This window comes from Neovison vison, chromosome 6, assembly GCF_020171115.1.
Source record: "Neovison vison isolate M4711 chromosome 6, ASM_NN_V1, whole genome shotgun sequence".
In the NCBI taxonomy this organism is placed as follows: domain Eukaryota; kingdom Metazoa; phylum Chordata; class Mammalia; order Carnivora; family Mustelidae; genus Neogale; species Neogale vison.
In genome coordinates, this window is record NC_058096.1 from 216,698,452 (window position 1) to 216,726,393 (window position 27,942).

Here is a 27,942-nt window from a genome sequence, read left to right on the forward strand (position 1 = left end):
CAGAGTTTCTTTTTCTTTATTTGTCTACATTCAGCTTAATTCAGATGTACTGCCTGAATGATCCAGACATACAAAAAAAACCCCACTCTTTCCCACTGGTTTTTAAAATAAAATCTTCACTTATAAAACTGAAACACTAAAGCATTAAAATACAGAAAGCTCGTTTAACTCACTTCACAAAAGCATTAACAGATGATGTATCCCTTCTGTAGCTATTTAAAGACAAACTGAGTTAACACGAACACCAACCGTAAATAGACAGAGGGATACGGAACTGCAAGAACTCAAAACTCTACTCGGACAAAGTTGTGATGGCAACTAACAAACCATTGAAGACATGGAAGTCCCAAACACAGCTAAATATGGGTCACAGGACGGGCCACAGGGGTGACCAGCTGCACCTCACGACACGGCAACGTGGACAGGTTGGGGCGGAGGGGGCCTGGAGGGGCCAGCTGACATGTTAACTGTGATGCATAAAACTGAATCTTACAACGAGGGGTAAGTGCAGAAGGTACAAATCTTCACCCCTCTGGGGGCTTTATCTATACTGGTAGTTCATGCTGTGGTCTGCGTTTCTGCCGTAGCCGCCCTGTGAGGACTGGTAGGAGCTGGGAGGGCCGCTGTAATTCTGGCCGGACCCCGGGGAGTTGTAGTTTGATTGTGACGAGTAGCCTCCTGGGGAAGAGAGGGGTGAGTTAGAGGTGAGGGGCACGGGCCCTGCCCTGTGAGCAGAGCTCAGGACCAAGGCCAGCACCCGAGCCGCGTTGTGTCCACATCCTGTCCACATCGTGTCCATGGGTGAGACCACAGCAGGAAGCAATACGGGCACGGCCTCTCACTCACTGCCTTTCCTGGGTCATCGGGGCTGGCAGTCACCAACACCCTGTGAGGCGGCCACCAGACCTGGTTCGTAAGCAGTGGGGGGCTCTGTCCTGTACAGACCATGGTAGCGGGAGCAGTCTCTGGGGGCTGCCCAAGCCCAAGGCTGTGCCTGAGGCTCCCAAACCAGAGACCACACAGCAGACTGTCCGGGCCTCAGTGTTGCCAGCATTCTTCCATACAGAACATTTTCCCTAAGACCAGAGCAGCATCTGGACATCTGGCTTCCAAAAAGCCAAGAGGGGGGAGGTATGCCTAAGCCTGTGTGCCCGCGTCTCCCTTCCTGTTCCCCCACACAGAAGCCAGATGGCAGGTGCCATCACAGCCCCGCCTATGCTACCCACCTGCCCACGCCAGGCGGTGCCCTTCATCACCGGACCTCCCCCCTCCGCCCCCGCACTGCACCATCTGCTGATCCAGGCCCACCTTGTTTGCCTTGGTATGAGGAGCCGCCCCCAGAACCGCCGCCGTAGCCCCCGTGTGACCCTGGGTTGTAGGACGACCCGCCTGAGCCGTAGCTGTTCCCGCCGCTCCGGCCTCCACTACCACTGTAGTCTGGGGGAGAGAAGATAGTGTGGTTAAGGGGCCTTGGCAAAGGCACAGCTGGGGGGTGGTCCAAGGTTCTCGTACTACGGCCCTAGAAGTGGCAGGCCCCAGGTTAAAACCACAGGCCTTAACAAATCTCCCTGTCCCGTCTGCTTCAATCTGGCACACACCAGTTGGACTGAGAACTGCCAAGGGCCAGCTGTAGCCCTGCAAGGCCATTGTGCCCTGGGTCAGCCCGCTCACCAAGCCTGGAAGCCCAGGTGCATCCTGCCTTCCCACTTTCGTCTCCAACCCAAGCTTCCCAGCAAGTCAGGAACCACACAATGTAGAAGCACCACACAACAGCACCCTGTCCTCCCACCCGGCTGTCACCAGGCACTCAGTGTCCCTTGGCCCCCACAAAGAGAGCACGGCTTCTTTAAAGTCCCTGGCCTGCCTGCGGACCAGTGTCCCATCACAGAAGACAAGCGCACACCTACACCTTCCTAGCTTGGCCACCAGCTCAGCGCGAAAAAGTGACTCGGGCTCCTTGGGGGCCGGAGGCAATGCTGGCTCCAGAGCCCATCTCTAGAGGTCCCTTCACAGCAGCTGGCTAAGACTCAAACTCCACCCTTGTGCCCCAGCCACAACCCACAGGCTTCCTTGGCACTGGGGTCTCTCCTAGTCCTGCTTTCAGAGAAAGCGACAGGAAGGGAACAGCAAGGATCTGGGCCAGGGGAACTCTGCCTCCAAGATTTTCCTAAAGCCCGCCCGGCTTCCTTCCAGTCCCTCAGCAAGAGGTCAGGGCAACGGCTGGGCTTCCGCCACTCCTCGGGATGCGCCGCTGGCCTGGACCCCGGCCAGGCCTCGGGGCCCTGGAAGCCAACTCACTGAATTTGCTCTCGTAGCTGTAGTCTGATCCGCCCCCGCCCCCGGGGGAGCTGTAGGAGTTCGAGTAGGAGGAGTAGTTGCCTTGTCCATGATTATAGCCCTTCTGCTTGCCCTGTGGGGGGCCATAGTTGCCGTACTGGCCCTGGCTGTAGGACTGCTGCTGGCCTTGGTGCGACTGGTAGCCCGAGCCGTAGGAGGGCTTCTGCTGGCCCCCATGGGGCTGCTTCTTCCCAGCGTGTTTCGGGGGCACTGGTGAGTTGTAGTTGTCGCCTTGGTAGTAGGAGCCGTAGCCAGAGGAGCCACCACCGCCCCCGCCGCCGCCACCACCGGCATTCCCTGAATGCCCTCCGTTGCTGTAGAACTGACCTAAACAGGAAGGCAGCGGGTCAGGCGGAGGGTGGGGGACACGGGTTTGGGGTGTGGGGGGGGAGACAGGGAGGGTGGCAGCTGTGGGTCCTGAAGGCTGACCCACAAGCCCGCGGCCCGGGCCGGGGCGGAGGGACAGAGGCAGGAGAGCGAGCTGTGGCTCCAGTCCTTCAAGCAGCCCGGTCTGGATGGGTCCAGCCTTCAGCGCCACTCCCCCAGCAGCTGATGACAACAATGGATCCTTGCCAAGCAGCAGCAGGACAGCGCGCCCACAGCAGCTTTCGCAGCGGATGTCAACATTACAATGAGATGAGCTCTGAGCACGAGATGACATTCAAGACTAGCCGACTGTTACCCACATGTCCCCAACGGTGACAGGGAAAGCAAAGCCCCAGAGAAGCAGCTGGCCACCCTCACCAACCCCCCTGCTGTGCTGGGAAGAGGCTCTGCAGTCACAGGCCTGCGGGAACCCCGAGAGATGCTCTCTGACAAGGCCCCGGAAACGGGTGTCATTCCCGGACGAACAGCTGGTCTGACATGGCTCTTGGAGGAGTAAACGGAGAGTCAGTCAAGTGACCTGGGGCATCTCCCCGGTGTGACGTGAGCAAAGGTAGGACTTAAGGAGTGATTCTCATGGCGGGAAAGGAGGCTGGCTAAGAAGCTGGGGTCTGAACATCCACGCCAGGCCTCCAGCTACAGCCGCAGACGGCCCCCCCAGAGGGCCCCTCTGTTCCCAGCACAGCTGCCAGGGGCAGGCGGACCGAGCGTGAATTGACAAGCGTGCAGGGAGGCCGCCACATTCTCAGACCCTGAAACTGAGAATGTCACAGCAAGACCCTCCCTCTGGCCCTACGTGTCGATCCCATCCCCCGAGAACAGGTATGTCCGCACCCTGCCCCCACCAGACACTCAGGTGGACCGATGGGGGATGGGTCAGCTAAGCAGAGGTGGGAGGAAGGGGAGGCCGGGCCACGTGAGGGCTCTCAAGCCCAGTAAAGCAATCCCCAGCGCTCACACGTGGGCAGTGGGGCTCCTGGCTCCTGGAGCAGGTAGGGGGGCCTGTGGGCACACCTTTGCTGGTTGGTGCCGCCTCTTGTCTACAGACAGCCGGGAGCTACCCCGCTGTGCCCAGGGTGGGCGGCAGGGGGAGGGGATCCTCCCACACAGCCTGTCCTTCCTTCCCATGTTTAGCACCAAGGGTTCCCCTGCCTTCTGGGCAGCGTGAATCTGGCAGTCATCGATTGCCTCCCACCTGCGGGAGATGTGCACCCCACACTGCCAGGTCCTGGGCTGTTGGAACAGTAATCTGGACAAAACTGATCTGTTACATCAGTTTACTCGCTTCAGGCGGCCTCCTCCACCCCTCCACCCGCCCCCATCAAAAAGCCAAAACACCAAGGAGAGAGACACGGTCCACAATGCGAGAGCGCACACATGCGAAGGCCTGGCAAGGGGGCTGGAGGACAGGAGGTCCGCCTCAGACCGCCTCGCAGAACCCCGCCACCTCAGCCGCCCCAAGGCCTGAACTGAGCACCTCAGCGGCCCTCCTCAAGCACAGGAATGAATGAAGACGCCGAGTACTGAGGACTTGTTACTTTAACATGTATTGATTAAAAAAAAATAAAGGGAAGGAGAAGTTTTCAACGTCATTTCAGGAGAACTATTTCCTGGTATAAAAAGACATTATTCTCAAACAATAACTTTCTAAAAAAAAAAAAATACATCATGCAAAGTTTTAAAAAGTTTCACTGAATGTTTCAAACCTCTGGGAACAAATTATATAGTAACCGTTTTGACCATTTTTTGCCTGAAGAAACGCAAAATCTTGCAAGTCAACGCAAAGACAGACAGGCTTTGCCGCACAGGACTACTGCTGACCAGAGCCCAACCATGCTCTTTCCAGAAGGGCTTGCCACTGGGAAAAGTTAGAAACCCCAGCCTGCACCCTAAGGTGAGAGGGCAGAAGATTCCAGGCCTTCTGGAATCTATCATAGCTGCAGACCTGGCAGCACGGACCCTGTGAGGCTGGCTCCTCACTGGAGAATTGGGCTACATATTAAGTCTTTCTGCTTAATTATTTTGAAGCCCCACTATAACAAATAAATTCTAGAATCCCATGCATTTGCAGCTGTGATTAGGACTTGCAAAATTCCACGTTCTCTCTCCCTTAAAGCCTGTCTGTTTCCTGCACTAATAATGGAAGCACAGTTTTGATACCTTTGAGAGTTCACCTCTAACTAAACCAGCCACAAAATACCACACCCCCAAACAAGAACCCACCAGAGCATTTACAAAAGGCGGGAGAGGTTAACTTAGCACAATGTACAATTCCCAATGTTCCCAACGTTTTACAAGCTTATTTAAAAAAGGAAGGAAAAAAAAAAAAAACAGTTGCTCTGGATTCAGATGTGATAAAATCGTTTTCATTACTGTCAAAGGCATCAACCAAATGTGGGAATTTGTTAAAAGGTTAAAAATTCATACAAAACCTGCTGTAAATTAAGACAAAGGTAGATTAAAATGCATCATTATCTGTCTCTTAAATAAAGTAATGCTTTCCATAAAAAGCAAAGGTGGGCTTTTGCCTTGATGCTGACCAACGCTGACTCTAGAATTCTGTGCAATTCTGCACAAAAATGCGTTCTCTGAAAATTGCTTTCCACTTATTGTGAACTTCAATATGACCAAGTTCAAAGGCAAATCACGATAAAAACTGCCATTGTCTTAAATTCTGCAGGCTAAGAGTTTCAGACAAGCTGCGGTGACAAGCCACGGTTGAGAAACCCAGTGAAGCACAGGGGCACAGCACGGACACTTTGGGTTTTGGAGTTCGAGAAAATTGGAGTAAAAAGTTGATTTTGTGTGCAATACTTTTAGATGCTCTAGGAAGACCCAAAATCATGATAGCCGTAGCAGTCTGTGAAAAAGTCACCTACAAAAGGGGGAGACAGAGCAGAGAAAAAAAATTAGAATTCTTTTGAAAAATGGCACAGAGCGCCACATTTGAAATTCATGTTTTAGATTTCTCTGCTCCTGTAACCCCCCAATGAAGGCTCCTTCTCAAGACAAGAGCTGTGCACTGTCAGGAAAAGCATCATCACAGGACTGGTGCTTCACATGGCTTAAAGCAGAGAAATTTAAAATTCTGACTCTTAAGGAAATTTCAAGGCACACAAATGCGTGTGTCAACATTTAAAGCACAAATTACACTTCTGCAGCACAGGGCCGGAGGACCATCTGCTCTAATTACTGAGAAAAGCTGTGGGCCACTCCTCGACCTCAGGGAGGCTGCTGCTGGTGGGCCGCCCTCTCCTAACTCAGGCGTGGGAGCTGAGCTGTAGCTTCTCCCCAACCTCAGACAAAGAGAAACACACACTTACTGTAGCCTGCTGTCGCCGAGTTGCCTCCGTACCCGTAGCTGCCATACCCAGCGCCTGGAAAGGAACACACAGGGTCACGGGCGGGGGGCAGATGAGTCTGCCCTGCCCCTGCCTCTCCCACCGTCTCGGCCCAAACCCAGGGCCCCACGTGCTCCAGGGAGCCAGTGGGGTCCGCGGGGACGACACAAGGCCAGGCTCCTCACCAGCATTCATGTAGCCTCCATGGTTGGCGCCACCAAATCCTCTCCCTCGACCTCGACCTCGGATGTTCCCTCCTCTTCCCCGCCCTCGAAGGTTCGGGGGCGGGGGCACTTCGTTGTGCATGGGGCCTCCCATGCCAAACCCAGGGTTATGTGGCTGTGGGGAGAGAACAGAGACGGGCGGCGTTCACCTCGCACTCCGACCGCAGAACTCGGGCTAAGGCCAGAGACGGTGAGGCCAACCGCTTACCTTAGCAGCAAATTTCGGTCCCCCCCTGACGGGCACAGGGGCTCTCTTCTTCTTGTTGGCCTCCAGGGCGAGAGGAGCATCAGGGAACAGCTTTTCTAGTGCGGCAAGAGCGGCATATGCTTTTGCCACCTTTTTGTTCGACCCAGCACCCTGAAATTTCTGTCCATCCACCTCGACCTGGGAAGAACAGACGCGTGTCAGGGTGGCCCCGCGCCTCCCCCCCGGGGCAGGAGTTAACTCCTGGGGAGCTGACTGCTCACCTCCATGACAAAGCGCTTGTCGTGGCTGCCCCCGGTCTCGGAGATGAGCTCGTACTTGAGGCCACGCCTCTTTTCGTTAAGTTCCATAACAGGGTTCTTGCCATGCTTGGTCAGGATCGGCCCCTGCTGTTTTACGTTCTCAGGGAAAACAGAAAAGAAAACCAAAAAACTCAGCTAAGGGCTTTCCGGCCTGTGGAGGAGGGCAGCTGCCCCCAGACATGACAGAGGCCCTCCACTCCATCTTGCCTGCTGTCACTCACTTCCCTCGCCTCCCAGCCTCCAGAAGTCATCGGAGGGCGTCCAGCAATGGGACCACCTCCACTGGCACCCTATCTCTGGGGAATGGCCTGACTTCGGCTGACGACCATCCCACTGCAACCCCAGGGGCTGGGTCAGCATCAGCAGGGGCCCTCGTGGTGGCGGCTCAAAGGCTCACCCCCGGCTCCCTGTGCAGGCCCCTGGACTGGAAGCTACCGTTGCAGGGGAAGTAACGAGAACCAGCAACCATGCTGGCTCACAGGACACAGAGCTGCCCGTGGCATCCCGTTGGGCATGCCAGCCCCCACCACGTGCTCACCTCGGCGGTGGGATCGGAGGGGAAGGCAGTGCTGGGGGTTGAAGCAGCTTCCACCACAGGCGGAGGGGCCACCACGGCCGGCTTTGCTTCCGTCTCTTCAGCGGAGTCCTCCCCCTTGCTAGAGTCTCTGCCTTCCGCGCCGGTAGGCAGGCCCATGTCCTGTAACACCTGCCAGAGGGACACCCACGAGACTCACCAGTTAGGGATGGGGACTCAAACACCAGGGTCATCTACGCAGACCTCGCCCCCTCCCCCGGATCCGGAACCAGCAATCGGAGGCTGCCCCCCACCCCCCAAATCCCTGATGCCCAGCTACATTCAGGGACTCTCTGCCTGTCAACCACAATGATGAAGCTATCCTTCCACTTGACTTGGAAGACATTTAAAAACTACTTATCTCCGTGTTCACACGCCCTCCCTAAGCCCGGTGTTGTCCACACTGAGGGTTTCTATGGCCCAGGACTGCTCGACCCAAGCTCTAATGCACAAGCACTTTGCTGCACGGTGAACGAGCACGCGGTGCCTCACCCCGCCCATGCTTACCTTAACGGCCACGTGCAGCTTGGCGGTCTTCTTGGACGGCCCAGAGGCCTCAAATGAGTTGCCATCCACCTCCACAGACATGGTAAAGATGGGGGCGTGGACCGGGCCGGTCTGGGAAACCAGCTTATACTGCAGCCCCGGCTTCAGCTGGTTGAGTCTCATGAGTGCGTTCATAGCTTGGGGAGGCTCTGCCTTCTCCTCTGCAGAGACAGAACACCAGCAGGGTTCCAGACCATGAGTCGGCGCTCCCCGGGCTGGGGGGAGGATCACCCCGAACCCGCTCCTGCGGCGCAGCATGGCAGGGCACAGCACGGCGGCCTGGAAGCCTGCCCCGGCCAAAGCCTCCCCCACGCTGCTCCCAGCACGTCCACCCCACCTGCGTGCCAGAACCACACTATAGTCCGTCAAAGACGGTTGCCCTATCCTGCCTGAGAAAACTAAGGCAAAAAGCAAGCATCTCACCACTCTGGGACTCTTAATTGAGCCTGAAGACACGCTACAGACTAGAAACAAACACCAGTACCTTTCTTCTGAATCTTCTTCTTCTTTTTACTGGGAGACTTCTCCTCCCCATCTTCTTCCATCGGGCGTTTCATGGGCGTAATGGCATAGGTGGTGCTGGGGGGGATTTGAACTGAAGGACGAGATCACAACAGAGAAGGCTGAGACTCCCTCCCGTGCTCCTGCCAGCAGATCGCGCCAACGCCAGCAAGCTGGGGCCAGGCCCCCAGGGCGAGCTTACCTGTGTAGTCCACTGGGTTTTCATTCTTTGGTTTCTTGGGCATCTTAGAAGGCAGAGGGTCCATGCCCAGAACTTTATGGAGCTGGCCAAACGCAGCAAGTCGCAGAGCATGCTGGAGAAGGGGAAGAGGACCTGACTCAGCCGCCCTGTGCTCCCCACCAAGGTGTGTGTGCTCACTAATGCCTTCTGGAATGGGTGGGAGCTGAGGGGATTGCTAACGGTCTCCCCTACAACAGCAAGGGGTCCCCCAACAGCCAGAGGAGGGCCTGACTGCCAGGGCCCAACCTTGCTGTGGGGGAAGGCCTGCCTGTGACCACCCCCCTCAAGAGGAATACAGGAGACCCCAACCTGGGGACTGGTTGCCACACGGAGCCACGTGGTGGGCCTGCAAGGGAAGGACCCTGGAGCAGTGCACACAGTAAATACATCTCCCCGCTGAACTCGGTGTCCAAAAATAGCACTCGAGCAGGCTGAAGGAACAGGAGACAACCACGCGTGGCGCCAAGGGAAAGAAGCAGCCCAGATTGGGGCGCCCTGTATCAGGCACAATCCCTTCTCCTTCGGTCCCCAATCTGAGCCTACAAGTCCAGTGGCTACCCTGAGAATACCCAGTAACGGAACTGGAAGCCAGTGATTACAGACTGGGTAAGGGCTCACGTTGGCAATGGCGATGACTATACCTGCGCACTCTGTGTGATATCTTCCCGTTGCTGTCTGTCTAGATGCCCAATAGCATCAGTGGCTTCTTTTTCACAAGGGTCATAAATGCCAGAACCATCTGAAGGCAGGAAACAAGGAAGATATGCAGAGGATTATCTTTTAGCATCTCGGAAGAGTTGTGCTGGCTGAGGGGACCAGGTGCGTTACCCCCCACGCCCCATCCACACCCAGCTCTGGAAAACACGCTGAGCTCGGTGACCCACTCGGCGTCCAGCCCGTGAGAGAAATAATTCACGTGTCTCAGAGCAAGGAGCTCGCGTGGGAGTGGGTCACCACCGCCCCGGATCCGCCCTGAGTCACAGCTGCGGAGCCGGCACAGGGCTGGATATGATGGTGCAAGAGGGGAGTCGCATGCTTCGGCCCTAGGGGGACACGGGGCTGCTGCTGCCCTAACCCGGTCAGGGGAACCGCCAGGAAGTGGCCTCGGGGCCTCAATCCCTGTCCTTTCCCTGCAACCTGCAAAGCACAAGGCCCCAACCTGGCATCACGATCCCCGACGCCAGGCACTCGAGCACTCTCCGCAGGGCCTCGCCGGCGCCCATCGGTCTGTTGGCTGTGCCGATGGATTTCTCACAGAGAAGCTCAAGGGGCTGAAAGGCAAGAGGGACAGTTAGCACCACTGTCCAGGAAGCAATCAGCCGACGCTGAGGAGTTGTCACTGGGTATGTTTTTTTGGGGGAAGGGGTGTCTAAGCCCTCCAATTTCACAAGTTGGGGGTGTTCAAAGCCCTCAAAGATCACAGGCTAAGGATGAACCAAAGTCAGGACAACTAGAGCCGGGCTTGGTGACTTTTCCTTAAAAGGATGAACACTGAATCTGTCAGACTGTGTGAGCCAAGAGGCAAAGCAGAAACTGTTACCTAGATACTTATACATTTATTACGCAGCCACTTCAAAATACAAAAACCCATCTTAACTGTGGGCTGTTGACAGACAGGCAGCTGGCCAGAATTGGCCTATGGGCCCCACTCTGCTGACCCGCATCCACGAGAAGCTATAAAAATGCTTCTTCACAGTAAATTTGCTACCTGGCCAGCGCCTTTCCCTAGGCTGAGCTACGTGTCCACCATGGCAGGCGGTGGGGGGTGGGGACGGACATCCTGGTCTAGCTCTCACCCCTTGCCCAAGGTGTGGCACAAAGTAGTTCTCAATAAATGGCTAATAAGGGATGCAGTGTCCACGGCTCAGAGGGCCACTCTGGCCCAGTTACTGTAACATATTCCTGGGATACGGGAGAAATCTCTACACACACAAACCCCAAGTGTCCACAGCTATAAGGTGCCTTACCCATCCTCTGAGGGGACCCCAGGTGGGCACGCGGGTACACAGGTCCCTCAGGACCCGGATGACAATGACACACGACTTCAGCCCGTTGGCTCTGGCCTAGAGAACAAAGCACAGGCTCTTTACACCAAGGAACCTCCCTTAAATACAAGGCAAACATGAAAAACACAAGTCTCAGGGTGCTACTTTGTCAAGGGTAAACGGTGAACGGTCAAGACCATCAAGTGTGTGGTCAGCAGCAGTTTCACCGGGTGGACAAGAACAATGTTACTCTTGGCACAAAGCAGCAGCAGCCCACCTACTCAGTCACAAGCCTCCTTTGGGGACGTCAAATTTGTCTAAGCGCGCTCCGTTAGCAACTGCACGCCAGCAGGTGCTAAGTTCGGCACGGCGGTCTTCAATGTTACCGAAACTTTATGGTGAAAGTTAGCCAAGTTAAAACTTAGGAATTCTCTACCAAAAGACAAATAGAAGAACAAAATGCAAACCTGGAACCACTTGGCGTGTCGGAGGGACGCCAAGGCAGCAAGGCATTTCTGCCTGTCCAGAACGTCCGGGGGATCGTTGACTGATAGCGTTTCTATTCATGGATGGAATAAGAAGACAAGGTACAGTTTGACCAAGGGGTTTCTGTCAGGTGGAAAGGGGATGTGGCAGCTTCCTAAAGGGCAGCTGAGGCTCCCAGAATCTCAAGTCATCTCCACCCTAGACCAGGGAAGGAGAAGCTAGAGTGCATTTAACTCTGCCCTGAGGAGATCGTAAAAATCGGAGGCCCCTCCAAAAAACAAAAACAAAAATAAAAACAGAAGTGGGAAGTTACTCTAAAAGGAATAATCCCATGGAGGGGAAGGGGACAGATAGGTGGATCCTATCTTCTAATAGACAATTACCTTGCTTCCTCCCCATGAGCTCCCAATAAATTAGCTATGCTAAAAATTTCAATAGCAAAAATCCCCCCCCAAAAAACAAAAACAAAAAACAAAAACAAAAAACAAAAACCCAAAAACAAAAAAAACCCAAAAAATAAAAACAAAGCAAAAACCCCCCAAAAACAAGAACAAAAACACCATAATAGGTGGGGGGAGTGGAAATGAACTCCCTCTCTGCTTCCCACAACGGCCATCCCCTGAGGCATCTGCAGCAAAGGGGACCACCTCCGCCCACCAGGCGGGACTGCCCTAGCCCCAGCCCTTGACAGAGAGAGTCCTGTTGGTCAAAGGTCCAGCGTCCCTAAATCGATCATTGGAATCAGGTATGAGAACCAAAGGTAATCAAAGAATAGCAACAAGGGCGCAAGGTGTGAGCCTCTGCTGCAGCAGAACTGGGGCACGTCACCGCCGCCCCCCGCGTGTCAGGGGTTTGGATAAGGCCTGCGACCTCCGCTCTGCGCTGCGAGAGCTCGGATTAAAAACAGTTTGCACGCAGAAGAGACACTGGAGGGGCCCTTGGTGGCCTCTGAATTACGAAAGCGTTATGAGCCTCTGAGATTTTTGGTTTTGCAAATCACACAACTGTTTACAACTTGATCCAAAACTCAGTAGCAGCTCTTCGCATTCCAGTCCCGGCAGCTGATTATAGCGGCCCCTGGAAGCGGATGAGCGAGGCGGCCCTCGGTTCTGCTGCAACACAAGCTGTCTGCACGACTCCAAAGTGATGTTCATGCAGAAACCATCTGGTTGTCTTCCAGGATTTACAAGCCATATAAAATCACCAGGGACACACTTTTCCAAGGCCAGAGAACGCTCAACAGAAAAACCAAGTTAACACTGATGAGAACACTCAAGGATTCAGATAAAAAAAACAACGGTGCAATCCTCTAAGAAAAGTGCTACTCACTTTTAGTGCAACTGTTTTGTCAAACTCCCAAGTGCTGAAACTGCACGGGAGACGGGGTCTCACTGTACAGGTGGTCAAAGCTACACCAACAGCCTTTTAGCAAAGCAGTCTAAAACTGAATAGCACGTTTGCCTGGTGAGGGCACACCAAGTTTCCACAGTCCTGCTGGCCTTTCTCAGCCTCCCTACCTCCAGCTAATACTTTCTCCATTTCTTCTCTGACAACGGGGGATGTCAGATGGATGGTCAGGGACAACGGAGGCTCTTTTGTGTTTTTTATCACAATGGCAGCATCGTCAACCGACTGGAGTATTTCATACTTGTCTTCTGTGACCGCCTACAAAAGAAAACGCAACTTTCAAACACACTTCCTCCCCACGGCAGGCCAGCAACAGCTCTGCCTTGCGGGTTACCCCAGCACACGTGGCAGCTTCTTGGAAGGAGATGGGACAGCGGTGCCTTCATCTAGGGGATCGGGACCTCCTTCCTGCCCACCAGGTCTCTGGCCATTTTCTGGGTACTCCAGAGCCGAGGTCTCTAACTATGCAGAGAAGTCATTTTTCACGGGGAGCTTCACAATGCAACACCTCAGGGTCTGGGAGAAGGAGACGAGGGTGTGACTCCTCATTGTGTCGCGTGGGAGTTGTATAACTCTGGGAAAGTCACTTCATCTCATTGAGATACTGGTTTCTAATGTGTAAAATGGAATTTGTGACAAGAACTACACCACCAGGCTGCAGGAGGTTTACACCGGCACCGCGTGCAAACACAACCCCCAGCAGAGAGGAACCCACTGCTGGGGGCGGGGGCAGCCATCAGTGTGGAAAGAGACGGTGTAGTAAGTGACTTGTGTCACAGGACGCATACACAGAAAAGCACGTACTTGCTGCTAATGCGTGTGTCTATAAAACGATGTTCACCTGGCTTCTGCTTTCTCCTTTATACCAGCTTATGTGCCTTAATCAAGAAAATTCAAACTATTATGGTTTTTGTGAGGGGAAACATAAAGGCACTATCACGTTGAGGAGAGGACAAATGCAGACTGAAGAACGCGGCTTTTTCTCCACCTCAGCACCAGGGACCCCCTGGGCTACGGGGACACCCTCCGGCCTGCGGACACTGAGCAGCCACCTCTGGCCCCCACCCAGCGGATCAGCAGCACCCCACTCCCCCTGCCATGACAACCAAAACTGTCTCCAACTCACCAAATGTCCTCTGTGAAGGCCAAAACCGCCTCAGTCAAAAACCACTAATCTGAATCAATAAAAATACACTCTATTTGTATCTTTCTTGAAAGACTTTACAAAAAGAGAAAAGAGGTCTTTCCTTTGGAAACATTTACAACGCAATTTTCATCAACAAATATACTTTATAGACATGGATTAAAATTAACATAAAAATGACCACCAAAACAGGAAAGTTAGGGCTTCATCAACCTGAAACCTGGCTCTCCAGAAGTACCTACTGGACTGCATCAGCTCCACACTCAATTCTGACCTCTACCCCAAATCCCAAGTCATCAGGCACATGGGGGGGAAAAAAATCTATATTTACATTTGAAAACAAACAGTGTCTTTCCCTAAGGAATTCCACTTCTTGGTTTTGTTTTGCTACTTATTCTTCTGCTAATCCTGTTGCTGAATCGAGGGTGAATGTGTCCCAAGGAGTTAGCACACAGTGGTGACGCACGGAGGTCCTGAAACCCCGGGACCCACAACCAGGGGTCCTGGGATCAACTACTCAGCTCCTCGCACCCCAGTGACCGCTCCTGAAATACTCGGACAACAAAATTCTATCTTAAAGGATCATTACGGGGAGGAAACTTATAAACACATATAAATAAATACATATACCGTAAGAATACCAACAGCATGCCTGGCCCAGAGTCTGGTATAGTAAACAGTAAATGCACAAGAAATGTTGAGGGTATTATTTATGCAACACTTTGGTCATGAAACACATAAGCTGGTTTTAAAAAGCTCTTGTGTCCAGTTTTGGATCAGGGAGGAAGAGTTAATCATTGTACCTTCTACCCAACCCTCTGCACACTCGCCCATCCACCCCACTGGATGGCGCGTGGACTTAGGGCTGCCGTCCGGTACAGCCCAGCCCACAGTGGGCACCGAGTCTTTCCCAGCTGACAGCGCCTGGGCCCATGGTGGTCAGTCAGGTGCCGGCCCAGAACCTCAGCAGCCCTGCGGCATCCTGCCATCACCTCGGGGTCAGGCCTGCGCAAGCACGTACGAGGGGAGCTTTGCGGTGCGCCTCCCGACGCACAGCACAAGTGGCCTCTCTTCTGTCCCGCCGTCCTCGACAAGCGTGACCCGACCCTACCCGGGGAGGCAGTGACACTCACAGCAAGCTGGATGGCCAGGTTGTCAGCCACCTTGTCCAGGAGGGCGGTCGTGGGCTTCTCCTTACAGAGCAGCACCAGCTCTAAATCCAAGTCCCCCTTGAGCAGCAGGCCCTTTGCCACGAGGCCCACGCGCATCACGCCGCGCAGGGTTCTGGTCATGTGCTCCGTCTTCTGCTCCCTGAGGGACACACAACGCAGGCTCAGTGAGGGAGTCCACGCAGCCAGAACCCAGAGTCCCTGGAAAGGCTGGAGTTTCTTAGAAAAGGAGATGCTCACTCCGATGCTGGCCAATCTCTCTCGGAAGGCTCCCCACCCTCCCGCAACCTCACACGTACCCAGCCCCTTCTTTGGCCTCGTCCTCCGGGGGCACGTCCACATTCTCAGACTCCGCATGCTCGCTGCTGCCTTTCTCCTGCTCATCTATCCAGTCGGACACGGCCTTGAGCGCCCTCTCTGTGTGCGACACCATGTTCTGGACCGCCTCCAGTTCCTCTTGGGTCGGATAAACAGAAGAATGCTTTGCCATCACATGGCGGTCGTCATTCACAAAAATTCGCATTGGACGCTGGAAATGTGAACACTCGGTTTAAAACCTTGCACAGACACCACGCCCCCCTCGGCTATCTTTCAGGCTGCCCAACTCAGAATTCTGCCTTATCACTTGTGTCGGAGTGGGCTGAGAAGCAGGACAACCAGATGGAACAGCTGTTCATTCTGGAGGCAGCTGAGAGGGACCACACTCAACCTAACCTAAAACATTTGTATGTGTGTCTGTATCTGTGTGAGTGTGAACTCTGACCCGATGTAGTAGTATTTTGTAATTCAAAAAGTCTAATGAAAAAATAGGAGAATCAAATGCCTTGGGGAAATGCCACATCTCTGAATATCATGAATAAAGAAGAATGACTAAAAAAAACTTACCATCTTTACTTCTTTTTTCTGTAGTGTCTGGAAATCAAATGTTTGCTTATCTTTTCAAATTGTGACAGATTTCCTTGGTGTTATCAATACTTCAACTATCTATAAGATCAGAAAATCTTTTTAGTTTCAAATATTTCACAGATGGATAAATTTTAGCAGCCAGACACTGAACAGGATGAAGGTCAGGGGTGCAGCCACAGGAAGGGGCCCTGTTAACCCAGGACACATTTTTATTCCAAGTAGTCACTGCTAAGCTGAGGTACAAACAGCTAATTATAAAATCCCGTAAAAATGAAAACAGACCGACTTCCCACCCACATCCAGTAACTTTTCTATTTCACCTACTTTCATCTTTTTTTAATGTAAAATATGCCAGTTTTTACAAATAAAGAAAAACAAATAAAAACCTATGAGCCTCCAATAAATGTTCAGCAAACTCTTGGTGCTTGAAGAAGGAAAAGAGAGGGAAAGAGCTCTGGTCTTTGAAGGTAATGAAAAGGACGGGGGCGGGGAGGCGCCTGGGTGGCTCAGTGGGTTAAAGCCTCTGCCTTTGGCTCAGGTCATGGTCTCAGGGTCCTGGGATCGAGCCCCACATCGGGCTCTCTGCTCGGCGGGGAGCCTGCTTCCTCCCTCTCTCTCTCTGCCTGCCTCTCTGCCTACTTGTGATCTCTCTCTGTCAAATAAATAAATAAAATCTTTAAAAAAAAAATAAAATAAATAAAATAAAATCTTTAAAAAGAAAAGAAAAGAAAAAGATGGAAGGAAAGCAGGAGACAGAAAGCCAGTTTCTGTACTGGAAAGGCAAGAACCTTCTGCAACATCAGGTGGACGTGACCGAGGCTCCACGTGGCCACACCTGTGCGTTCCGTTTTGGAGAGGCCGAGAGAACGCAAGTGCGTGACAGAAGTCCTCAGGACAAGCACAGCTGTAATTACCATCTTGGGCTCTAAATAACAGGCTGACTACAACCTACTCAATTCCCACTCTGTGCAAACAGTCTGGTCCACACTGAAATCTTCCAAATGAGTAAACAACAACAACAAAATCCATCAGAGTAATATACAACAGAAGGATGCGCGCATCCCATCCAACCACACAACAGCCAGCTCCTTCAGTCTTGGTCAGTCACCAGCCAGGGCAGCAGGCCCCACTTGGAAAGGCACACATTTCAAGGACAAACCTGGACGCGATGGGCCAAAACAAGAATCTCCCACAATGCTTCAGAACTACCTAACAACCTAACTGCAAATCTGCAGGTTTCAAAGTGAAACTATAAAGCTGAAAGGTGGAATTAGAGGGGGCTACAGACAAGCGGGGGTCAAAGGCTATGCTGTGGGAGGGCTGGGGAGAGGAGTGAATCTCTGGGCTCCGCTCTGTCACCAAATGGGAGCTTCCGCACACACCTAGGCTTGCCTGTCCAGCCACTAGCCATGTGGCCCTCAAGTTTCCCTGCAGCTTCCTTCTACACCTGTGACACAGATACGGCCCCTCTACCTTTGCAGGAGGATTGAAAATTAAACAAGTCAACCCACAGAGAGCAAGCAGCACAATGCCCATGAACCCTTCACAACAGCACCAACTTCTTCTAGCAACAAGATCTCCATTTGCCAGGTTGCCCTGGGAGGCTAAGCCGTGACTGACACACAAAGTGCATCCCGTATGAAAAAGTTCCCATTCCTTCACTTGGGAACATGGATATCCAGGCTGTGTTCCAAAAGAATGCTTTACCTGTTAGGCAGTATTTAAGATAAATTACGGTTGCAAGTACATTCCTGGTATCTGCTCTACAACATCCCAGGGAGGCAGGCGGTGGAGATAAAATGGGACGGTGCAGTGCTGACCGCCGCTGACTCTGGGAGACGGGTATGTTGGGATTCACTTGTGATGTCTGAAAACTGCCATCCCGGTTCTTTCTTTAATTGCAGAACGGACTTACGTACTCCTAATAAAAGCGCAGCCACAGCAGGTCATTCAAAAATTCAACCAACACTCAAGATACCCAGAATCTCAAGCGAGAAGCCGATTCCGAGAAATCACAGCCCACTGGAGATACGGCCATGCCAGACGGGCCCCACTCCTGGCCACGTCGACGCCGGAACCGCATCCCACTGAGTAGCGACGGCTGATGCTCCAAACGTGCTGATTTACTCAACACGTATTTAGCACGTACTTTCTCCACACGAGGCCCCAGGGTTGGCTTCCAGGACAGGGACAGACACGTCAGACAAGGGCCTTGCCCCTGTGGGCCTGGCTGGCTGGCACAATGTAGAGAAGAAACGCCTGCCTTCCGAGACCAACAAGGTGCCAGGAGCCAACGTCTCACCGCACACTCACCAGCTCTTCGTGCTACGCTCCGCCGCCGCCACGAACATCAAATGTGGAGACTTTAAAAACAACAGAACTTGGGGCGCCTGGGTGGCTCAGTGGGTTAAGCCGCTGCCTTCGGCTCAGGTCATGATCCCAGGGTCCTGGGATCGAGTCCCGCATCGGGCTCTCTGCTGAGCGGAGAGCCTGCTTTCCTCTCTCTCTCTGCCTGCCTCTCTGCCTACTTGTGATCTCTCTCTGTCAAATAAATAAATAAATAATCTTTTAAAAACAACAGAACTTAAACCAAGGCTTCAGAAGGCTAAGAGTTTTTCATTCCAGGTTTTACAGACCTGATATTGTCTAACTTTCTAAAAGGAGCTCCCCAGAGAGATGGCTAATTTAGCCCCTCACCACGGAACTGTGGGAGCCTGGTCACTTGCACATCAGAAAGCAAGGAAGCAGGGCGCCTGGGTGGCTCAGTCGTTTAACGCCTGCCTTCAGCTCAGGTCATGATCCCGGGCTTCTGGGATCGAGCCCCACATCAGGCTCCCCGCTTGGCGGGAGACCTGCTTCCCCCTCTCCCAGTCCCCCTCCTTGTGTTCCGTCTCCCCTGGTGTCAAATAAATAAATAAATAAACGTTTGAAAAGCAAGGAAGTGCTTGGACATTAACACAAGTCCAAAGGACAAGGAGTTGACTTGTAAAGGCTCCCATCAGCTACATGTGGAGCAAGGGAATACAAAAGAAAAAAAAAAAAGAAAAGAAACATAAAATGCAGGGAGCTTGGATGGCTCAGTGGGTTAAGCCTCTGCCTTTGGCTCGGGTCATGATCTCAGGGTCCTGGGATTGAGCCCCGCATGGGGCTCTCTGCTCAGCAGGGAGCCTGCTTCCTCCTCTCTCTCTGCCTGCCTCTCTGCCTACTTGTGATCTCTCTCTGTCAAATAAATAAATAAAATCTTAAAAAAAAAAGAAACAAAGAAACATAAAATATTGCCAGATGTATGACGTTCCAGAACAGCCAAACTGCTCAGCAGTTGCCCTGGACAGGTGGTGGCAGGGACACCTGGGAAGAGTGCTTTCAGAGTGATGGTCACGGTCTACATCTTGGTAGGGATGGAGCATACGCAGTGGTCAAAACTAAACGGTATACTGAACATGTATGCATTATTTAAAAACAAAACAAAACAAAACAACAAAAACCCCCAACTATAACTAAATACTGGACTCTAGCTAATACTTAGATACAGACCCCAATTTTTGGCCACTCTGAAAGGCATCATAAGGATAAAGTGGATTATATGCCAGAGGCATCCAGTAGATGCATACATAAATAAACGTGAACTGAACAACGACCAGAACAGACGGAGAGATGTATGAGACAAAACCGGAGCCAAATGTCACGGCAGAACCTAGGCTATACCCACAGACAGCTGCTTACTTTAAAACTGTCACCTTCGGTGTATATTTGAAAATTTTCATCCTAAAACGTTATAAATATATAATCAAAACTGATTCCGCACCAAAAATGTACATAAAAGCTCGAGTCTGTCATTGCACTTAGTAAAACCCCCAGAACCTCACTTGCCACCACGGGAGGGGCCATCCCAGCTCCCTACTCTGAAAATGGTGAAGAGGGACTGAAGCCCGCCCACAGCTGAGGTGGGCATCGCAACTCAGAACGAACGCCATCCAACAAAGGGAAAACGGCAGTACAAGATCACTTTTCTACCAATGGATAAAAAGGTACTGTGTCACGGGGCGCCTGGGTGGCTCAGTGGGTTAAGCGTCTGCCTTCAGCTCAGGTCATGATCCCAGGGTCCTGGACTTGAGCCCCACATCAAGCTTCCTGCTCACCGGGGAGTCTGCTTCTCCCTCTCCCTCTGCCTGCCACTCCCCCTGCTTACAGGCACAGGCAATCGTTCTCTCTCTTTCAGGCAAATGGATAAATAAAATCTTAAAAAAAAAAAAAAGATTGTGTCAAAGGAAATGAGCCCACCGAAAGTACCTCACAGACACACACACGCCCCCAAATGCACCTGCCATCCTGCATGGAGGCCTCCATCTGCTGCCTTCACCATTAAAACTCGAACATGGGTGCGCCTCTGCTGCAGGCGGCTGCAGCCCCTGATCTTCCCCTGCTCTGAGCAGCAGGCCCCAGATGGAATCCCTGAAGAGACCCACTGGGCTGTGGCTGGCCTGACCACCACACCTGGCCCCCACCTGTGGAACATTCAGCCCCGGAGCCCTCCTCCTTTAGACCGGGGCACAGAATTATGTGAGCTAAAACAAACGCTGAAAACTGGAGACAATGCTCCTTTGCAGGCCAGCAAATCCAGTCTCTGTTGTCTCTATGAACCCGGATCCGTCATCCCAGCCGGCTTTTTCAGAAGCCAGCTGCTCTGGTCTTGAATACCAGGGCATCCAACTCATTAACAGACATAGGGGTCTTCTGGGCAAGCAGAAACCTCCTTTCCAAGATTTTTGGCGAAGAACACTGTTGGCGAGAAGCCCCCAACACCCACCTACCCATAAGCAACACTCCACTGGCCCCTGCCAATCAAACTTTAAACAGAAGCCGCTCCTGCAACCACCTTTATGATTCAAAAATGGGGCATAAGGAAGCCCAATTTTTACCAGTCCAGCTTCTCTGAAAAGAAGCCAAAGCAAGGAAAGGCTGGAGAGTGAAGAACCAGGGTTTTAAACGTGAACTTTGTGTGGCTGGGGATGTTCTAACAGGGATCAGGTTTCTTCTCGAATCCAGCCACTCACAACATGCAGAGTTACGGAAGTTTAAACCACAAAACCTTTCTCTTGCAGTGTCATGACCACCTCTTTGACCTCTTGCTAATTAGAATGTGACATATGTGGCACTTGCTGTTGGAAAAAGAAACATGCCCATCAGCATGCGTGGATCAACAACCGTTTATAGAATGAATGGACAGGCGTAGTGGCAACACCCTCACAGGTACAGCCCCGCCTATCTTCCAGAACTGATACCTCCTCTGCCAGTAGATTTCCCCGGAGTTCCTACCGCTATTCCAGAGACTCTGGGGAACTGTCTTGAAACAGATGCTCCTCTAAGAGACTGAAGAATTAGGCTCTGACATGTGCAAGGATCCAAACTCCACGTCCAACTGCCCCATCTCTGGAGCTGTCCTGCCCTGGCATGTGAGGTGAAGTAACAGACACGTGCTCCTCTCTAGTGATGCTACAAACCTCTACAGACTGATATCATCAAGGACACACGAAAAGTAAGTTTAACAAAGCACTTCAGTCAAAAGACACCTATCTAAAATCTGGTTATGAATGCCACTCTGAGAGATTGTAAAATCCAGCACAGATCTAACACCTAGTACAGTGATACCCAAATCTGTCTGCAACGGTATTTTTACTGATCCACAAGAGATATAAAGTTAGGAATAAAGATTTTCACAAATATTTTCAATTTTAAAAAGCACATCTTTTTTCCTCAAAAAAAGATGGATACAAGGTATATTAATTAATTACAAAGATATTTTTCTTGACTAAATAAAAAGTTGACAAATACAGATTTTTTCCCCCTTAAAAGGTTTCTGGAACTCCACTGGTGAGACCCCGGACTCTAGGGCCACTGGTACTGTAGAGCACTCACGGATCTTGGGAGACAGAAGCCCCAGGTTTATGCCCACCAGGGCTCTCCAACCTAGCACCTATGGGACCTTCCAGCAAATTACCTACCTATTCAGAGCTGGGTCAAACATGGGTCAAACACTAGCTAAGATAAGAGTTGCAAATAGTAAGGATAAAAGGTGACTTTATGGAAAGATACTTCATTGACCATAAAACCACAAATGCAATGTGTTTTTTTTTTTAAGATTTTTTATTTAATTATCAGAGAGAGAGAGGGGGAGAGAGCGAGCACAGGCAGACAGAATGGCAGTCAGAGGCAGAGGGAGAAGCAGGCTCCCCGCCGAGCAAGGAGCCCGATGTGGGACTCGATCCCAGGACGCCGGGATCACGACCCGAGCTGAAGGCAGCCGCTCAACCAACTGAGCCACCCAGGCGTCCCAGAACGCAATGTATTAAAGGAGGAATTTCAATGGCTCTTGGACGAACCAACAGAAATGTTTTTTAAGTTTGCCTGTGAGAGGACCTGACAGTAAAGTGTGTACCATGACTCCAAGTGGGAATTGCCAAACCTCCTTTCCAACATCCTCTTCAAGAGCCAAGGGGGCGAAGTAAGTAAGTTTAGGAACTCTTCCACACCTGGCTGGGGAGGGGGACACCCTCCACGCTGTGCAACCCCTCCTTGTCAGATTTTTTAAGTAGAATCTACACCCAGCGTGCAGCCCAACGCAGGACTTGAACTCATCACCCTGAGGTCAAGACCTGAGCAGAGATCAAGCGTCAGATGCTTCATCACCTGAGTCACCCAGGTGCTCCAGATTTTTAACTTGGCATGCAATTTGTTCACGTCCCCCAAAGCATCCCCACTCCAACCAGTGTAAAGAAAATAAGACCATTCCTCAACAGATGTGTGGTATACATGCGAATTCACAAACACGAATTATTTTAGTGGGTGAGGGCGGCACTTTTCGGTTTTTACAAAATTTTATTTTATTTAAATTAACATAAACTGTATTGCTAGTTTCAGTGATTCATCAATTGCGCGTTAACACCCCACGCTCAGTATATCATTAATGCCCTCATTAATGCCCACAGCACAGTTACCCCCGCCTCTTCCAAGGGCCACCCTCTTAAATAAAACTTTTTTATTTTGAAGTAACTGTAGCTTCACATGCAGTTGTAAGAAATAACAGAGATCAAGTGTCCTCCGTAACCACCCCCCACCCTTGCCCCCTGCAATGGTAACATCTTGCAAACTACATAGTATAGTATCACAACCACAACAGACATGGATACAGTCAGACACAGGCCACTGCCAGCCCCACAAGGATCCCTCCTGTTCCAAGTGACTGGCCACACTCCCCTTCCACACACCCCATATGCCTAACCCTAAAAACCACTAATCCATTCACCATTCCTATAATTTTGGCACTCCAAGAATGTTATGCATGTGGAATTGCAGAGCATGCAACCTTTCAGCATTGGCTTGTTTCATGCAACATAACTGCCTCAAGACTCATCCAAGTTTTGTTATCAACAGCTGCTGCTTTCGGTTGGTGACAGCATTCCAGAGTATGGAGGCACCACTGTTTAACCATTACCCGCTGAAGAGCATGGCTTCCCGCTCCTGGCTATGAAGAATAAAGTTACTATGAACATTTGTGTATACATTTTTATGTGAACATAAACATTCATTTCTTTGGGATAAAAGCCCAAGAGTGAACTTGTTGGGTCACGTGGTAGTTGCCTATATGGTTTCCCAAGAAACCGCCAAGTGTTTTTCCAGAACGGAGATTTTAAAACAAATTCAAGTTAACTTCATCAAAATCAACTGAGTTCACCTTCTCTCCACTCCTGTCAGCTCACGCATCTGCTCTGTGCTGCTCTGGTCACTGGTGAGCCCTCACCGGGAAGCCTTTATGCCTTCCTGCAGACATTCTGCACAGGTCACCCACAGGACAAATGCTTATTAAGGCCCGCTACGAGCCATGGGGCTGGGCTGGTTATTTCCACATTGTTAACATTTGGACTGCTTTTCTGAATTATGAGTACATACCAAGGATTATTAACTAGCAAAAAATCTAAATGTACCAAGAAGAAGCCAATCTAACTTGCAACATTTTATTCTTTACACACACATAGACTCAGGTAAGAAAAGGAGTCCAAAGGAAGCAACAGAAAGTGGCCTGGACGATTATCCCAGTAAGACTGAGCTTGAACCACAGTCCTAATGAAAACAGTAAGAAGGATGGCTCTTTGGGACCTTCAAGGAAAATTACAATGGATCTCAAATTGCAAACAGCATCACTTCTCACTAATCACCTAAGATTATAAAAATAATTTGGGGGGGGGCCTGGGTAGCTAAATTGGTTAAAGCCTCTGCCTTCAGCTCAGGTCATGATCCCAGGGTCCTGGGATCAAGCCCCACATCGGGCTCTCTGCTTAGCCAGGAGCCTGCTTCTCCATCTCTCTGCCTACTTGTGATCTCTGTCTGTCAAATAAATAAATAAAATCTTAAATAATAATAATAATAATTTGGGACAAATTTACATACTCTCATAAAAGGATGCATGCTCCATTTTGTGACTAAATGATCCTCAGTGATCCCATATGGCACACAAGAAAATGGCCTGTGGACAACAAACTCATTTTCTTGTTAAAACCAGCAGCTACAGGGGCGCCTGGGTGGCTCAGTGGGTTAAGCCGCTGCCTTCAGCTCAGGTCATGATCTCAGGGTCCTGGGATCGAGTCCCGCATCGGGCTCTCTGCTCAGCGGGGAGCCTGCTTCTTCCTCTCCTCTCTCTGCCTGCCTCTCTGCCTACCTGTGATCTCTGTCAAATAAATAAATCTTAAAAAAAAAAAACAAACTTAAATTTCAACTGGACATTGCTCTCTCAAGACATGTGAAAATACGTGATGTTAAAAGTCACTTCTAAATTTCCAATCACAATTTATAGTGGGATCGCCTATAAAGTGCAACCTTGGGGAAATATCACAGGGATTTAATAGAGCATAAAATGGCAAGAAACAATTTTTACAAGTCGGTACACTGAAAGGGCTCCCTAACAAACACCTGTCCACCCGCTTTCAATATTGTTTCTGTAATGCTGCTAGTGCCACAAGAAGTCAGCACCCACTTACCCTAAATAACAGAGCAGAGAGGGAAGTTGATCATTTCAGACGGAACTGTCAAGTGCTGCAGCAGGAATCTGAAGGAATCTCATCCCTTCAGGGCCCCTAACCTGCTTCACTGTGTGTAGACTCCTGTCAAACCACTATCTGCCTTTAGTTTCAAACCCCTTCGCAGGAAATAGAAATCAAATTTTTTTCTCCCAGGACTTGGCTAAGATAAAAAGCACCCAATACGCATAGCCTGAAAAATCCTAACTCCCAAGGCTCCTGGGTGGCTCGGTGGGTTAGGTTAGAGCCTCTGCCTTCAGCTCAGGTCACGATCCCAGGTGGGATAGAGCCCTGCTAAGCAGGAAGCCTGCTTCCCCGTCTCTCTCTCTGCCTGCCTCTCTGCCTACTTGTGATCTCTGTCAAATAAGTAAATAAAATCTTAAAAAAAAAAAAAAAGAAAATCCCAACTCCCATGAAGGTTCGATCAAAGCAATATTCAGATAAAAAGTCATCCCTCTGTGAAATACACATGAATTTAATACCAGATAGTGACATTTACAGTTCCAAACTGCACAAGGTTCATCAACTTACTGACAAAATGTAAAAGGAGGGCAAATCCAAGGAGGTATAAACCCAAGTTCCTTGGGTAAGGGAATTATTCCTCTGAGTCATAAAAGGTGAAATCAGGAGGAACTGGGGAGAAGGATGAGAGAGGTAAGTAACAGGGAGTTGATCCAGCCCAAAGAAAACTTTTTTTCCTTTTTAAAAGATTTATTTATTTATTTATTTGGGGGGAGAGAGAGAGAGAATACAAGCAAGAGAGCACAAGCAGGGACAATGGAGGAGGGAGAGGGAGAACCAGGCTCCCCACCCAGCAGGGACCCAGAATCACGACCTGAGCTGAAGGCAGACACCCACCAAGCCTCCACAGAAAACTTATAAAGAAAGCCTTTTTCAGAAAGTCATTTCCAAGCCCCACATCTTGCTACGGACAAGCCTACTGCTTACTCAAACAGAAGAGGCTTAAAGACTTACAGAAAGCTCTTTCCTCATCACTGACTCCACCTGTTCCTACCTGGAGACCTTAAGCAGGGGAGCATGAAAATGAGCGCCAAGTAAGTGACATCCAAGTATTAGCAGCTGCTCTTTTTGACAGGAAGAATTTAAGAAAAGGAAGGAACAGCCTTAGATTCCTCACTCTCTGTAATATGGACCTCAGAAAACAAAAACAGAAACAAAAAGCCTCTAAAATATACTAAAAGAACCTAAAGAAAGGAATTTTTGCCTAAAGGCACTAGACAAGTTCAATCAGGAAAAAATAAAAAGTGCAAGCGATTAGGTACCACTCCGCTCCAGAAAGAGTATGATTCCCAGGCTTGCCCAAGCTCTAGGAGAGTAGAGAAACTCTGATACACCCGCACTCGGTGCCGGCAAGGCCAAGCCTGGTGGTAACTGCCAGCCTCCAATCAACTCCAAACACTAGGGCCTGCAGAGATTCCATTCACAAATCCCAGGGTTCAGAATCTGCTCACATGGCCAACAGACAGCTCAGGGAGAAAGACCCCAGGACTAGGGACAGGAGCACCTGCCAGTACCCCGGGGCCTGTTTTTCTCTTTTCCAGCTGTAATTGAGTTTCTGGTTCCCACACTTCATTCACAGCCTCACTGGCTGCTGTTACCTACATCTCACAAGACCACACACAAAGCATAGTGGCAGCAATGTGAGCAATCCGCGGAGATTCCCAACCACAACTCTCTGAGAAAAAAAAAAAGAGTCTGCAGCCCTCAATTTGAGTCCCAACTCTGGATGGCACCTTGGGTTTTCCTGTGGAACCCAAATCTGCCACCACACCACTCACTTTAAAGAGGAGAGAATCCTCAGCAATCGGAAAAAGATTCAGACCACTGAAAATACCTAAGTCCTGAAAAGGAAGGCTTCTCAGAGAAATGGGCACTCCCTTACTCATCCTTCATGTCCCCTGAGGAGAATCCCAAGCAACGGGTCAATCAATTTTGGAAATACTAAGAAGAGATGGCTTATCTCCCCCCAAGTCCTGAGCTGGGGAAGAGCATGCTGATCACTGTACATCCCAGATAATTCATCCAGGCGCAGTATTAACTGGGGCAGAACTTTAACTCGGTTCCTCAACTACGTGAGAAAATAATGTAGAAAATCGTTTTAGGCTTTCATGTTTGGGTCACAATCTTGCAAGTTTCAGCATACCCAAATATCGCACCAGATCACCATTTTGAGGAAGGATGCAAATCCTAAGCAACCTGGGGACAATTCATCATCAGTGAAACACCTGAACTAAAGAAAGGGAAAGCTTAAACCCTCCGCCAAGAATGGGTACTGATCTGGGGAGGCCTGGCTGACTACAGATTTGAGAACCCCACGCACCGACAAAGGCCTCCTAGGCAATCAGCGTGGGAACAGGGTTTCTGGGAGGAGGTCCGCGTCTCCACGCCATGTAAGGACAAAGGCGGCGACATTTCCCGCCTCGGGAACCTGGGACTCTCCTGGAACCCGGGACGGGACTGGGACAAAGACTAAAAAGGAACGAGGAGGGGGGTCGCCCCTGCCGCGCCAGCCAGGATGCTACCGGCCAAGGGGGGTGTGTGCTCCCGGCACGTGCGCGCGTGCGCGCGGGGCGCCGCAACAGACAAAGCCGGGCCCGGGGGACTCGGCGGCGGGGGGCCCGGTGCGCGCGCACCCCCCGCGCGAGGCGCCGCCGCCAGCCGAGGGGCCGCGAGGGGGGGCGGATGCGCGCGCACCGGGCCCTCGCCGCCGCCGCCGCCATTTTGTTTCCTCGGCACAATGGGGGAGAGTAACGGCCGAACGCGGGAGCGAGACTGGCGAGGGAGGAATGAGACAAGCGCTGGGACGAGGGAACCGGGCGTAGGCGGGGAGCGCGGGGCGCCTGAGGCCCTGTCACCGCGACCCCTCAGCCCGGCCCGCGCTGAGTGGGAGGACTGGCGGGGGGAGGGGCAGAGGCGGGAATGGGCCCCCGCCGCCGCCACATTGACGCTTACCTTGTCGGCGTTCCCTTCCCCGACCGCAACCGCCGCCGCCGCCCTCCTGCCACAGCCCGCCGGGGTCTCCCCCCAAAAGCCACGCGGTGCGCACCGGGCTGCTGAGTCCAACTGCAATGGCGAGAAGAGGAGGAGGAGGAGCCGGG

The 27,942-nt window shown here is 51.4% G+C and overlaps 1 protein-coding gene across 4 annotated transcripts; it reads right to left on the bottom strand.

Annotated features, from left to right (window-relative positions):
* On the bottom strand, positions 1 to 27,942 carry ILF3 (interleukin enhancer binding factor 3). Of its 4 annotated transcripts, none has more exons than XM_044254206.1 (20): positions 27,797 to 27,942; positions 15,732 to 15,830; positions 15,146 to 15,375; positions 14,811 to 14,988; positions 12,644 to 12,791; positions 11,108 to 11,199; positions 10,623 to 10,718; positions 9,815 to 9,926; positions 9,297 to 9,394; positions 8,617 to 8,728; positions 8,398 to 8,508; positions 7,875 to 8,074; positions 7,332 to 7,499; positions 6,755 to 6,880; positions 6,495 to 6,671; positions 6,248 to 6,401; positions 6,045 to 6,098; positions 2,299 to 2,664; positions 1,309 to 1,437; positions 1 to 678 (listed from the first exon to the last, which is right to left on the bottom strand). In XM_044254206.1, exons 2-20 carry the CDS (start codon positions 15,732 to 15,734, stop codon positions 542 to 544), a joined length of 2,691 nt encoding a protein of 896 aa, XP_044110141.1. In that variant the 5' UTR covers positions 15,735 to 15,830; positions 27,797 to 27,942; the 3' UTR covers positions 1 to 541. The 4 variants fall into 4 exon arrangements, with proteins under 4 accessions (XP_044110141.1, XP_044110140.1, XP_044110143.1 ...); XM_044254205.1 differs by having other exon boundaries at positions 6,755 to 6,892; XM_044254208.1 differs by lacking the exons at positions 1 to 678; positions 1,309 to 1,437; positions 2,299 to 2,664 and adding an exon at positions 4,253 to 5,596.

Coding starts and splice junctions, on each gene's coding strand:
- ILF3 (XM_044254205.1), bottom strand. Junction 12,792..14,810: donor ACCTGGCCATCCAGCTTGCT/GTGAGTGTCACT, acceptor TTTCTTTTGTAG/GCGGTCACAGAAGACAAGTA. Junction 7,500..7,874: donor AGCTGCACGTGGCCGTTAAG/GTAAGCATGGGC, acceptor TCCCTCTGGCAG/GTGTTACAGGACATGGGCCT.